The 13,918-nt window shown below is 52.7% G+C and overlaps 2 protein-coding genes across 8 annotated transcripts in view; one reads left to right on the plus strand and one right to left on the minus strand.

Moving 5' to 3' along the window:
- The first annotated feature begins 3,015 nt into the window (after positions 1–3,015).
- Positions 3,016–9,704, plus strand: PRAM1 (PML-RARA regulated adaptor molecule 1). The gene is made up of 10 exons (XM_045850561.1): positions 3,016–3,191; positions 4,495–5,869; positions 5,954–6,020; positions 6,096–6,166; positions 8,651–8,708; positions 8,817–8,925; positions 9,058–9,220; positions 9,305–9,338; positions 9,431–9,465; positions 9,572–9,704. The coding sequence occupies exons 1-10, from the start codon at positions 3,189–3,191 to the stop codon at positions 9,607–9,609; spliced, it is 1,953 nt and encodes a 650-aa protein (XP_045706517.1). The 5' UTR covers positions 3,016–3,188; the 3' UTR covers positions 9,610–9,704.
- A 1,187-nt stretch (positions 9,705–10,891) lies between these two features.
- Positions 10,892–13,918, minus strand: part of HNRNPM (heterogeneous nuclear ribonucleoprotein M) — a 44,278-nt gene continuing 41,251 nt past the window's right edge. For all 7 annotated transcript variants that reach the window (XM_045850534.1, XM_045850536.1, XM_045850529.1 and 4 more), the window contains 2 exons: positions 13,276–13,327; positions 10,892–11,315 (listed from right to left, as the gene is read on the minus strand). In XM_045850534.1, coding sequence (XP_045706490.1) covers positions 11,152–11,315; positions 13,276–13,327 — 216 coding nt within the window. In that variant the 3' untranslated portion in view covers positions 10,892–11,151. The remainder of the gene's footprint in view (positions 11,316–13,275; positions 13,328–13,918) is intronic.

Below are 13,918 nucleotides of genomic sequence, written 5' to 3' on the forward strand. Positions count from 1 at the left end.
TTTATTTCTAGAGGGGAAGGGAGGGAGAGAAACATCAATGTGTAGTGTTGTCTCACGCCCTCAACGAGGGACCTGGCCTGCAACCCAGCATGCACCCTGACTGGGAATCAAACAGGTAACCTTTTGGTCCACAGGCCAGTATTCAATCCACTGTGTCACACCAGCCAGGGCAAGGGGTCTATTTTACAGATACAAAAGGTTAGGCCAGGAGGGTAAGTTAAGGGAGCCATGATTCTAGCCAGGCCCAGTTCCAAGTCATTTGCTGATTCCACACCACCTTGGAAGCTGGGCATGGTTACTACCTATGAGAAAACCCAGGTAGCAGGGCCCCAAAGGCATTCTCCCTTTTTCCTGCATCTCCAGGGACAAGATTTAGTGGTCCAGGTTCCCTAGGTCACCAACTCATCTTTAGGATACAAGGGGTTTGCCAGCCCCCAGTAGTTTTCCTTTCCCATCAAGTCCTTCATTCAGCCACCCCCAGATCTAGGTGATGGCACTTCCCAGACTTTCCAGAGAGACCCAGGGCCATTTTTGGTCCAGATACGCCCCCACCCCCACCTCATCACCTACATGGGTACAGTCACCCCTCCCATGAGTACAAAGGGTCCACAGCTCCTGTTGCCCTCCAGAGCCTGTGGAAGCTGCCCTGAGGCCTATGGAGCCAGGTCACCACAACCTGATGTGGGCTGCTGCCCACTCCTAAAACACCTCCTCCCTCACCCCTCCCAACTCATATCCAACTTTATCTATGTGCCTGAGAAGCATTACTGCTCCCAGTGTCCCTTCTAGGCTCCTGCAGCCCCTGCCCTCCCTCTGGCCAGACTATGACCCCACAGATGGTTCCCCTACCTTATCCTGACTCCAGCATGCCTGAAAGCTGAGTCCTAGTGGGCCCAGCAGAGGATGCCCAGGAGCGTCAGTCTGAGGAAGAATGAGAGGAGCCTGCTGATCAAGGCCAGCACTTGTACAACTGCCCCAACATAGGCAGGTGGGTCCAGAGACTGCAGCTTCATGTTGAACAGGTGAGCCAAGTGCCCTTGAGGTGTGCCTGGTGTCCGTCCACTGCCAGGCAGTGGTCTAGCACCAACTCCATCGCTGGGAGTGCCCCCTCAGTTACCCTCACCCAGGACTGGGAGAGGAAGTGAAGGCTCCTGATTCGGGCCCTAGCACCCATCCCATCCCCAGCTCCTGATCCTCAGCTGCCCACATGCCCAGCCCTCCTGCTGCTCTCAGGCCACATGTGGCTGTACCAGAGACTGCAACCCCAACCCCCCACATTAGGGCAGCACCAACTTATGCAGGGATAGGGAGCACTAGCTCCTGCTCCCCACGTGCACTTGGAACCCAGTGGCTTCCCTCCCTGGACTGCTGAGTCCCACACGTTCAAAACCTCAACAAACCCCTTCCAACATCCTCAGCTCCCTGAGGCAGACCCTGGACCCAGCTCATTTCTCCAGGCTTCCAGTTCCATAGCTCCAGGTGCAGCCACCGGCCCCTTGTTCACTGGTTCAAGCCTCCAGAAAGGGACAAAACACGAAGAGGAGAGGGGGTCATATGCCCCCTGGGGACCATGCCCAGATCATGCCCTGCAGGGGCTCATCTAAGGAAGGACTTTCCAAACTTCGGAGTTCTGCACTGGGTTTGTCCACACCCAGTAGCCTTCGCAGAGCCTTGAGAGTCGAGAGTCACTGTGGTCATTCATTCAGTCCTTTAGCTTACATTTTATGCCCTCAGCCAATCAGCCCTTGTTCTTTCATTCATTCTTTCCCTCACTCACAGAACCATGGGAGGCTCAGTCTGTGACCAGCCTCATCCTGGAGACCTAGAGAGGCCCAGACCTCACCATCCTTGCCCTCCTGGGACCCCCATTCAGAGGGTGACCTACATCTGGGAATGTGACTGAGGGAGCATGTCTGTGCAGGGACAGGGGTGCACAGGCGCAGAGGTTCCAGAGTCAAAGCAGACATGCAGATAGGCAGACATTTCCAGTCAGGGCCTGCAGCCTCCTGAAAGGGCAGGCAAAAAAGAAGGGCTCCTGCTGCGAATGCAGGTCCTCAAGACAAAGTCCCTCCTTCCCTGTTCTCAACTGGATCTTTCTGTGTCCTTGTTACTCCAGGTGTGAGCCTAGACCAGCAACAAGGGCATCACCTGGGATGTTGCAGAATGTGAGGCCCAACCACTGAATGGAGGCAAACCTTCATTTGAACAATGGGGACTGCTGGTGCCCCATGGCTACCAGCGCTTCTCAATTAGCTGGCTGCACATTAGAGTTGCCCAGCAAGTGTCTAGGAGTGGCCACACCCAGACCAATTAAGTCAGAATCTCCAGGAGCTTGTCTCTGTGAGAAACAGGGCTCTGCCCTCTCCCAGTGGGCTGGCCTCCCAGGGTCTCATCGGGCTGGGCCCCACATCCTGACTACGCTTCTTTGCTCACTACCATCACCCCCTTCACTGGCCTCCCAACTGTCTCAATTTTTCACCCACCTTCTGTGCACTGGGAACCGGGGTGTCCTCAGACTCCCTCCCCGTCCTGGGCCAAGGTCTTGGACACTCGCCACCTACCCACCCCACCCAAATCTGCCATCCCAGTGGGCCATCCACAGCCCCATGTGACATCTGCCCCTGCAATAGGGAAGTCCTGCTCAGAGCTGAGAAGTGGACAAGGAAGTGTTGAAATGAGGAGGGCAGATGAGGTAAGGAGGAGCAAAAGGGCCTTGCCCACCACACTTGAAGGACACTGGGGTCTCCCGCCCAAAGCAGACTATACCCCTTCTCCACTGAGAATGACCCCCATCCCCCGCCCTGTGGAGGCCCCGGCAGAAGGTGGCCTCAGCCTGCCTCTGTTGGCAGGAGTTCCTCAGGGTTTGGCGCCAAGTCCTCCCTGGGGCCCAGAGGTTTGCAGGGCATGTGGTGGAACTGAGGGGGAGGAGAACAGCAGACAGCCAAGAAACCAATGACTGTTGTAAATGTGCTGACCTCCAATGCCTAAAGTGCAGACACAGTAGCAGGCAGATCAGAAACTCGAGGTTCTGGACAGGACCTGAGGACAAGCCCAGGCTGTCCCCGCCTCCTCTTCTTCCTCCTCTGCCCTCTCTACCCTGGGGCCTGTGGAGCAGAAGCTACATCCACTTCCTGAAAGCAGCAGCCCCAGCTCAGTTCCACTCTCACTGTGATCACCTGCCTGCCGCTATGGTGAGTCCCCAAGCCCTTGGGGAGCCCCGTTGGCTGGAAGCAAGGGGTGTCATGGGTGGAAATGGGGGCATATTCCAAGAGTGCAGCAGCAGAGAAAAACCATCTGGGAAACAGAAATGACCCACACAAAAGCCCAGAAGTGGGAAGTGGCTAAGACACACCTCTGGGACAGACTGAGCTTGCGACTCTTTAAGGGGGACTGGTGGGACTGCTCAAACCAACTCCCTTCCCCCAAGGTGAGCATGAACAGCAACCTGGTAACAGACAGCCAGGGTGAGCACAGGGACTTCCTGTGAGTAACAAAGTGGGTTAGGCACCCACTGCCTGTCCCCACCCCAGCCAGTCACCCTAGGCATGACCTTCTGGCCCTGTGGGTCACCTGGGAGCCCTTGCTACAACCCACTGGAGGTAGGAGACCTTTTACAGAGGCACTTCAAGCAGGAGTTGCCATCTTTTTTCACTATCTCTGGTTGGAAAAGAAGCACAAGCAGGGGGAGAGGCCATGCGTTTCTTTCTGACCTTCCCCTCCCTCCCTCCATCTCCTTGACCCCAGGTGAAGCCATGGCCAGGAGACTTGTGGCAGGGCCACCTCCAGTGAACTTGTCATCAAAACAGGTCTGGCCTAGTTTGTGCATGTGCCTGTGTCTGAGCAATGGTGTGGCACTGTATTGAGGAAAGACCACATGTGCTATAGGAGGCTTTATGCCTGACCATGCCTGTACTCTGAGGCCTGCCTGCCACTTCTCATGGACAATGTTGACTGTTGGGTATCCCTAGCCATCCACACAGGCATCTGGGACTGTAAGAGACCCTGCACCCACATTTGCCTCCAGGTTCCTGAGTGTCTGCATGGGAGTCTGTGACTGTCACACTGACTTTGTGCCCTCTGTGTTATTTCAACAAATATTTACTGAGCACCTACTGTGCGCCAGGCCCTGGGAGGACAGTGATGAATGAGCCAAGTCACTCCCCACACATTTAAAAAACAATGTAAGAGGTTGGAAATTCAGCGTTAACAGGCTTTGGCTGGCTGCTGTAAAGGTACTAATCAGAGGTGGAGGCTGAGCAGGAGTCCAAGGAGGAGGCAACAAGAAGGTGCCTCTGTTGGGTGACAGTGCTGCCTGCAGACAGAAGTAGCTGGATTCCAGGTGTATTTTGCAATTAGAACAGAAGGGACTGGAGACCTGGCGATTGAAAGAACACGAGAGGGCAGTGTACATCTATGACCATGTCCATGTGTCTCCACATGGGTCTCTCCACATCTCCCATGTGGATCAGTTCCCACCTGCCTGTATCCCCGCAGGGGAGCCATCAGGACTTCCGGAGGCTTCAAGCAAAGTTCCAGGCCTCTCAGGCTGGGATCGGTGAACTATCCCCAAAGCCTGAGTTCAAGAAACTCCTCAAGAAGTTTCCACAGCCTGAGCCCAGTGAGCCTGCCAAGAAGTCTCTGCAGCTAGAGTTCACTGATCTCCCGAAGAAGCCCCCGCAGCCCGAGTTAAGTGCAGTGCCCAGGAAGCCCCCGCAGCCCGAATTCACTGATATCCCCAGGAAGCCCCCACAGCCCGAATTCAGTGCGGTGCCAAGGAAGCCCCCGCAGCCCGAGTTTGCTGATCTCCCACAAAAGCCCCCACAGCCCGAGTTTGCTGATCTTCCCAAAAAGCCCTCCAAATCTAAGCCCTGTGAAGTCTACAAGAAGTTCCCACAGCTAGAGGCCACTGCATTCCCCGGGAAGCCCCCACAGCCTGAGGTCAGTGAGACCCCTCAGAAGGCCTTGCAGTTGGAGCCCAGTGCACTTGCCCAGAAGCCCCTGCAGCCAGACCTTGGCAACCCCACCAGGCCCCCCACAGAACCCAAATTCAGTACATCCCCTAGGAAGGTCTGGCAGCCTGAGCTCAGTGAGGCCATCTCGAAGCCACCAAAGCCTGAGTTCAGTACCCTTCCAAAAAAGCCCCCACACCCTGAGTTCAGTGGGTTCCTCACAAAGCCCCAGCAGCCTCAGGTGTCCCCCAGGAAGCCTGAGCCCAGTGAGCCCCGCTCCAGCTTTTCACAGCCTGACCTCAGTGCCTCTCCAAAAAAGACCCCACCACCTCAGCTGAGTGACCTCCCCAAGAAGCCCCTGCAGTCTGAGTTTGGTGACCTCACCAGGACATCCTCGGAGCCTGAGGTCTGTGTGATTCCCAAGAGGCCACAGCAGTCTGAATTCAAAGTACCCGCTAAGCCCCTGCAGCACAAGCTAGGCAGCCTCCCCAGGACATCCTCAGAGCCCGAAGTCAGCCTACTCCCCCCAAAGTTCCTGCAACCTGGGGGCCGGGGGACCCCCCGCAAGTTCTCACAGCCTGAGCCCAATGCTCTGCTCAAGAAGTCCCTTCAAGCGGAGTTCTTTGGGGATCCTACTAGAAAGCCCCCACTGCCTGGCTCTGTTTCCGAGAGTTCACTGCTGTTGGCTGTTGCAGCCTCCAGCCCCAGGTCCCCACTGAGCCCTGGGTTTGGAGCTAGGCAGCAGAGGTCAGTTCTCACTCACAGTAGAGCATCAAAGCTGGGCCTCAAACCCGGCTATCCACTCCGGCAAAGGCCTCTGCCTCCAGTCAGCAGCCTGGGACCCCCTCCAGTCAAACCCCCAAGGCCACCAGGCCTCAAGGACATCCTGAGCTCTCAGAGGCCCGCAGCAGCAGCCACAGGTGGGTCAGGGTGCCCCAGGCCGAAAGGAGGGGCAGAGGCTCCCTGGCTGTGCCAGCGTCCCTCCTGCGCTTGTCTTTCCACAGCTCTGCGGAGGGCCCGCTCTTCTGCTGGAATCCACTTCTGGGCCCCACAGCCTACGGATATCCAGAAGTGAGTGTGGGGAGTGAGGGGACACAGGCGAGGGTCGTTGGCTGAACAAGGCCCTCATCTCAGATATCCCTGCAGGGACCCAGAGATCTACGAGCTGTATGATGATGTAGAGGTGACAGACTCCAGTCCCAGCCCCAAGGGCAAAGGTTTGTTGGTGGTGGGGGTGGACCCAGCCAGGCTGGGTGCCTGGGATCCATTTGTTGCAAGGGCCTTTTCTGCCACACTGCTGGTGTTAAGGCAGATCACCAATCCAGCTCCCTAACGGTGTAAGGGAAAGCAGGGAAGGACCACCCTTTCAGTAGGGTCACATCAGTTCCTGGTGGGTGGGACAGTGTGGTGACTGGCAGCACAGAGGCGAAGAGCCAGCGAGCTCAATGTAGCCAGGGCAGAGGTGTGGCCCAAGATGACAATGGAAGTCAAGTAAAGAGTAGCAAGAAGACTTGGCAGCGTATTATGCAGGGGCAAGAAGGAGCAAGCGAGCTTGGCATGGATGAGGCGCAAGTTTGGAGCCTTGCACCTGGGTACAAAGTGAAGCCATCCCTGAGTTCAGGAGAAGGAAAGTGCCAGGTTCTCTTACAGACCTTTGTGTTGGAGGTGCCTATGGACTTGGGCCTGGAACTCAAAAGATGTGGGCTGGACATAGGGTGTGGTCCTCACACCTCTCTCTCTCTCTCTCTCCTTTCTGCCCAGTCTCTGCTCCTGGAGAGCAGTATACTGGCTTATCAGGCCCATGCCTCCAGCCCAGCACCAGGTTTAAATGCCTTCGCCAAACTTGAGCGAAAACAAAAATGGCTTCCACACCAGCACTTTACATGTGTGTCACGGAATCTGCAAAATCCCATGCCCAAGGCATTGTCATGCCCACTTTAAAGATGTGGAAGTTTGAGGACCAGAGAAGCTACCTGCCCCAGCTCACACTGCCAGTATGCAGGAGCCCAGGCCCCCTGCTTCCATGCTTCCCTGGCTTCAGAAGGGCCTCATGTGAGAGAACCCTCCACCAGGGGTGTCTTTAGGGTACTACCTCTTCCTCCCCATTAGCAGTCCCCACCCACGTCTGCTGCCTCTGTGGCTGCTTCTCCTAGGCTTTCCCCAGAGGCTGCTTGCAACAGCCTTCCATTAGCAGTTAGCACAGAGCTTCCTGACAGGGCCTCTCTAGCTTCCGCTCCAGCGGAGTTCTGTGGCTGTGCTCTGGGGATCACTGAGGGGGAAAGGAACACTCAACTTCCAGCAGCCTTGCTGGCCTGGCCCACACTTCCCTGTTCCCCAACCCCAACCAGACCAGGCACAACTCCACCTCTGCTCACTGTCCCTACATTGAATTGTTCCTCAAGATTCTAATCAAATACTGCAATTCCCTTATCTTTCCCTTCTTGAGGCAGTGTGGAGCCTACTGTCAGTATGTCCTTTTCAAGTCTACCCTCCTACTCTCCACCTCACTCCTACAAGCAGCTGCTCCACTGCCAAGGTTCCCTGCACAGCTGGGAACCAGGCCCAGCTCTTTCCCAGGATCTAAGCAAGCCACCTACAGGAGCCTGCCTTCCCCAAAGGGCCTGTTCTGGGTCACATTGCCAGGAAGCTTGGGCCACAGGTGCACCAAACCCACCCACACCATAGTGCCCAGTGGTGTGCTCTGTGCTGCAGTGCGTTTGTAGGGACCCTGGGTGCTCCTATGAAGACTGCTTCCAGATGGGTGAACATCCCTGGTCTGGGCAGCCTTTGGAAGACGTAGCAGCACCTGGAGGGAGTATTCTGGGTGGGACAATGAATGGCACCATCATTTGAGCATCAGGCTGAGGCTGCAGGCAACCTCAGTGTCTAAAGGGATGAGAGCACCAGGAAAATACCCTCAGTGGGCTACTCAATGGAAGAGACTGCTGACCTGAAATGTCAAGATGCTTAGAGTCATTCCGAGACAACAGTGAAAAGCTGGGGGCTTTACTCACCTGTTTGTGAGGCTTTCACTGTCAGTCAGTCCCATGACCAACACCTCCTACCTGGAAGGCTGGTCACTTGCCAGGAAATCTGCCTCACCTTGGGAGACACCTCCCAGTCCAGTTGCATCATCAGCCAGGTCAGTTCAAGAACCCCACCCCATCAGCCACTTCTCAGAGGCTGACTTCATTTGCCTCCAGGAAATGCTTTTGCTGCATTTTTTGACCCAAATCTCATTACAATTCCCACAACCCAACCTGCTCAAAGCATGTAATGGCCTCTAAGGCATTCAAATAAATCCTGCCTCTCTACTACTTACCACCGCCGGGGTGACTTTGGGCAGGTTACTTTACCTCTCAGAGCCTTTTACTTCCTCATCAGCAAGTTGGAAACGACAGTATTGTCTACTGTCATGAATAAGGTTGTTGTGAGGGTTGAAATGAATGAAAGTGAACAGTGTTTGCCATGCCTAGCCTGTGGCAGGAGTTAAGAAAATGGAAGGCATCCATTAGAATTCACAACCCAGGACAAAGGCCTGGGGAGAGGATGGACGGGTGGATAGGGCGGGGGTGGGGGTGTGGCCAGAATGAGGGGATGTCCAGAGAACTGACAGAAGGCTCACTTAAGATCAAGCCACCAGGGTCAAGAGAGGCCAAGCTGATGGCCCCTGCCCTAATCGGTGCTCTCACTGCCCCCAGATGAAGTGCCACCCATCCAGCAACCCCCGAGGAAGCCACCACAAGACCCTGAACTCAGGTACCTCAAGGCAAAGCAGGGAGGGGATGAGCTCTGGGACAGTGGTGGAAGGGGACCCCCTGAGGAGTACATCTTGCTCATAAGCACCCAATTCCTTGGGGAGCTCAGGAAGGAGAAAGCCCTCCAGCCACAGCAGTTGCTGCCTGTGGACCCTAAGGCCCTGAAGCAGATCCGGAAGGCGGAGAAAGCCGAGAAGGAGTTCCGGAAGAAGTTCAAGGTGTGGACACCAAGCTACTCAAGAGCCCTGGGGAGAGGGGGCAGGGGGGCTGGGCTCAGTCCCCTTGACCAAGGCCCCTGGGGTCGGGGTGGGAAGCCAGCATAGCCACAGATCTAACATGCCTCTCCCCAGTTTGAGGGGGAGATCGTGATTCAGACAAGGATGATGATTGACCCCAATGCCAAGACACGCCGTGGGGGTGGCAAGCACCTGGGGATCCGGCGTGGAGAGATCCTGGAGGTGATTGAGTTCACCAACAAGGAGGAGATGCTCTGCCGGGACACCAAGGGCAAGTGTGAGTGAGCTGGGCTGGCTGCCCTGGGGAGACAGGCCCTGCCCTGCCCAGCCAAGAATTCACCCATGCCTACTCTTTTTGCAGATGGCTATGTGCCCAGAATAGCACTGCTGCCCCTGTGAGTGCTGCTGTGATTTGCAGGGTGAGGGGGTAGGGAGGGTTAATGGACCCAGGGGTGATCTCTGCTGACCCAACTGTGTTCTCCACTAGGGAAACAGAGGTGTATGACGATGTGGCCTTCCTGGGTATGTAGATGTTCTGGGCAGGTTGGAGAAAACCCCACTTCCAGCACGGGGCTGCTTGCTATCTGCTTATGAGGAATCACTGGAATTTGCCTTTCCTTTTCTGCAGACCCTCTAGAAGGCCAACCATTCCCTCGAGGACGGTAAGATCAGCAGGTGTGTGGACCCAGGACAACTCACCAGCCCAACCACCCACTAACCCAGGAATCCTGGATCCCAGCTTGAAAGTCAAAGAACTGCCAAGGCTGCCCTGGCTGGGTAGCTCAGTTGGTTAGAACATTGTCTTGGAATACCAATGCTGCAGGTTCAACCCCCTGGTTGCACATACAAGCAGCAGCAACCAGTGAATGCAACTCATAACTAAGTGAGACAACAAAATCAATGTACTCTCTTGCCAATCAATAAATAAAAAGAAATGCCAAGGCTCACACCTGACCATGTACATGAACCATAGAGCCCCTTTAAAATGATCACTGCTACTTTTCTTTCCCTCCCAACTGGCACACAGTAGAGCCATGATCAAACACTTGGGGGTCTTTGGGGTTGACCCCATCCTTCATGTTCTCACCCCTCAGGGATAAAAGCCAGGAAGGAGAAAAGTGTGGCAGGGAGAGAGCAGCAAGAAAACTAGTACCCTGCTAGACTTGAAGGTTTGAGTGTCTGTGTGATCAGATCTCCATCAGCATCCAGCCATGGTGGAGAGGGACACATGAATACAGTGACCAGCTGCAAACAACTGCCTAGCCCAAGTGGACCTATGTATGAGGTCACATTTTAGCAGTGGTAGGGGGACAGGGAGGCAGGGGAACCCAGTTCTGACAGAGCCCAGGTATCAAGTTCAGCCTGAACCTCTGTAGGACTAAACATGCTCAGAAGCTCACACCCTGCATGGTTTTACCAAAGAAAAGCTGCTTTGAACTGAATATTTGTCCCTCGCATCCCTCCACCCTGATTCCCAATGTCCAATTTGAGAGGCAATTAGGTCTACTAAAACCCTTATAAAGGCAGCCCATCTTGACCTCGGACTTCCCAGGCTCCAGACTGTGAGAAATTAATCTCTGTTGTTTATAAACCACCCAGCTTGCAGTACTTTTGTTACAGCATCCAGGGCAGACTAAGACAGAAGCCAACCTAGAAATGGACCTGATGCAGTGTCTGTGCCCCTCACAGAAACTGCACAGAAAGGGGACTTGGACGGCTTTCAGGACAGCTAACAGTCAAGTGCTCCATCATCAGCACAAGGGATTCAAATTCACTCAGGATTCATATTCCACTGAGTTAGTTCCTAATTCGGCAGGGCACACAGCCAAGGAAGAATGGCGATAAGGCTCTTGGTGCTCATAGCTCTGAGGGCAGAAAGGATATGAGTTGTTTCTTGCCCCCAACCCTCGGGTGGTGGCCCCACAACACACACAAAAAAGCAAGCAGCTTTCAGGAACTGGTATTTATTATCAAAGTCATATTTGATGTCAACAAGATGCCACAACTACAAAAAAAATTGCGCACATTGCAATCTCAATGCAAACAGTCAAATGGAACCCCAATCATTAAAAAAGTAATTCAAATTACCCCAAAAAGCAACTGAATTTTTTAAACATCTTTATACATCCAGCCAACAAATTAAAATGGTTAACAAGAAAAAAATACAAATTCAGAGGTCTGGTATTGATGTTTAAAAAAGGCAACCGCTTAAGCATTTCTATCAATTCGAACGTCAATCTCTCGGCCACTCAGCTTCATCCCATTCATCATCCGGCAGGCTCTCTCAGCCACCTCTGGCGACTCAAACTTAACCACACCGCACCCCTTGGACTTCCCATTCTCCATCTTGATGTCAGCATACAGCACGTGGCCTGGGCACAGAGAGGAAAGAAGAGACCACAACTCATCAGGCAAACCAGAGCTCAGCCTCAGTCTGGGCTCCACTCAGTCCAAATCACCTGTGAATTTTGGCTTAGTTAACAGGGAGAGTGGCCCCGGTGCCTGGTGCATGAACGCCCAAGAACACAGTGGCTGGGACCCAGCTACAACAGCTCTCAACCCAATTGCCATTCTTCTGCCAACAGGTCAACAATCTGACAAGCCCCATGATAAGCCTTACTGACAGCTACAAATGCAGGACTTCTACACTCTGAAGAACTGACCAACAAAAGGGGGAGGGTTGCGTGAATCCAACTTTATATGCAAATTTTTACAGAGGCTTCATTTTCAATATACCACACCAACGCATTTACAAGGCCATCACCAATATGATGGACACTCTGCACTGTCCAAATATAAGCTGTGTAATAATTAGAAAGCAGTTTCAGATATTCAAGCACTGATTAAGTATCCCAGTATGTGTCAAGCACTGTGGAAACAAATGCACAGAAGAGCCACAGAAACACAAGGCTTTACACTTCACTGACTGCAAGGACATGACAGTGTAGCCAGTGCTAGGGAACTACAACTCCAGAGCATCCTAAATCAACATCTTGGAGGGCTTCTCAGGGGAAAGTTCTGAAATTAGAGTTAAATTCAAGAGGAAGATTTGCTGATAACAGTTCTCAACAGAACACTTGTGGAGAACAGCACTTGCAACTCAGGATTCAGAAAAAGAAGAAAGATGAATGCAGACTAAGGGACCGAGTTGTAAAAGGGCCAAAAGTGTGGACTTTTCTCTTGTCCAAGAGTCACTTCCACATATCTGAGGCCAGGGGGAGTTGCATGATCCACTCTGACTTTTCAGAGTATCTACCACAATGTGGAAACTAAGGAGTGGGGAGAGAGGTCAAAAAGGCAGGCTATGTCTCAATAGCTGACCTGAGAGAACCAGGACAAGCAGCAACCGTGGTGAAATCTGAGCAACTACTGAAATAGGAAATGAGAATACCACGGAAGCTTCGATCCAGCAAACCACCTGGACTCCAGCTTAGGGGTTGGCCTCCACTTGACATGGTAAAAGAAGAGAAGTAGTAGGGGTGAGGGATGGGGGTTCACCCACAGACAACTTAACTTCCTTTCAGCCACAAAGTGAGCCTTCCAGAATGGTTGCCTGGTGTGACCAGGTGGTGTGCCAGGAAACCACAATCACAGACCCTTAGTCTCATACACACAAGCTACTGTGTACCCAGAGCCTGCAAAGCCAGACCATGGGACCTGCTGGGCAAGTGCTCTTTGGGGCATAACCCAAGTAGGTACTGTGGTGGAAAGTAACCTTATCTCATTGTCCCAGATGTATTCATTTTATTTAGGTTTGTTACTTAGAAGCCATGTGACCTTGGGCACGTGACTTTGCCAGACTCATCTGTAAAATGGGGAAACTCTACCTCCTTTCAAAAACTGTAAAAGGAGAAAAAACGTTAAGGATGAAATGAGAACACACGTGAAAAGTATCTGACACAGCCCTGGTTAGTGTGGCTCAATGGATTGGGTGCCAGCCTACAAACTAAAGGGTTGCTGGTTCAATTCCCAGTCAGGGCACATGTCTGGGTTGCAGGCCAGGTCCCCAGTAGGGGGCACACAAGAGGCAACCACACACTGATGTCTGTCTGTCTGTCTGTCTGTCTTTCTCTCTCTCCCCCCTTCTCCTCTTTCTAAAAATGAATAAAATTAATTTTAAAAAATCTGACACATAACAGGAAACTCAATAACCTGCTTGAATAGTTGCATAGGCAGAAAAATGGCAACTCCCATCAGCCCTCTAGAGTAATAGAAAGTGGCTAAGACTAGGATGGAAGGTTCACTGCATAACTCAAATGCATTATCAACAAGCTAAGATTTCTGAAGCCACAATATTTGGAAGCACCTAGAAAGCCTTTCTCAAACACTTACCACATTCGTTGAATTTGTCCTTTAGCATCTTCCAAGTAAAATCAAATGGGAGCTAAGGGGAAAAAAGAGACTGATGAGTGATTCAACCAAATCCTAATACATAAACATCATCATTTAATGTAAAGGTGACTTAAAAGGAATTCCTGTGACACAGAGAAACTGGCTGACCTTCAAACAGGTATCAACAGAACCAAACAAGTTGGTCTGGAATGGGATTCTAAACCAGCATACCAAATGCTGGTATTCACTCCCTTGTGGCTTTCTCTGTCCATGGGAGCATCATACAGAGAACAGAATGTATAGCTGCCTGTGGTTCAGGCCACAGAACCACAGTACAGTAGCTAAGGGAGGTCAATTTGGCACAAATAATTTTTTCCCTCTGTATTGCCATGCTAAGGTTTAGTAGCTCTTTAAGCCAAGGGATCAATCAAGAAACTAGAGTTATTGCCCTGGCTGGTGTGGCTCAGTGGACTGAGTGCCAGATTGTGAACCCAAGGATCGCTGGTTAGCTTCCTGGTCGGGGAATATGCCTGGGTTGCACGGACCAGGTCCCCAGTTGGCAGTGTGCAAGAGGTAACCAACCAATGTATCTCTGACACATTGATGTTTCTCACCCTCTCCTTCTCCCTCCCTTTCCCTCTCT

The sequence above is a fragment of the Phyllostomus hastatus genome, unplaced genomic scaffold (assembly GCF_019186645.2).
Source record: "Phyllostomus hastatus isolate PE091 unplaced genomic scaffold, TTU_PhHast_1.1 phas_contig_81, whole genome shotgun sequence".
Lineage (NCBI taxonomy): Eukaryota > Metazoa > Chordata > Mammalia > Chiroptera > Phyllostomidae > Phyllostomus > Phyllostomus hastatus.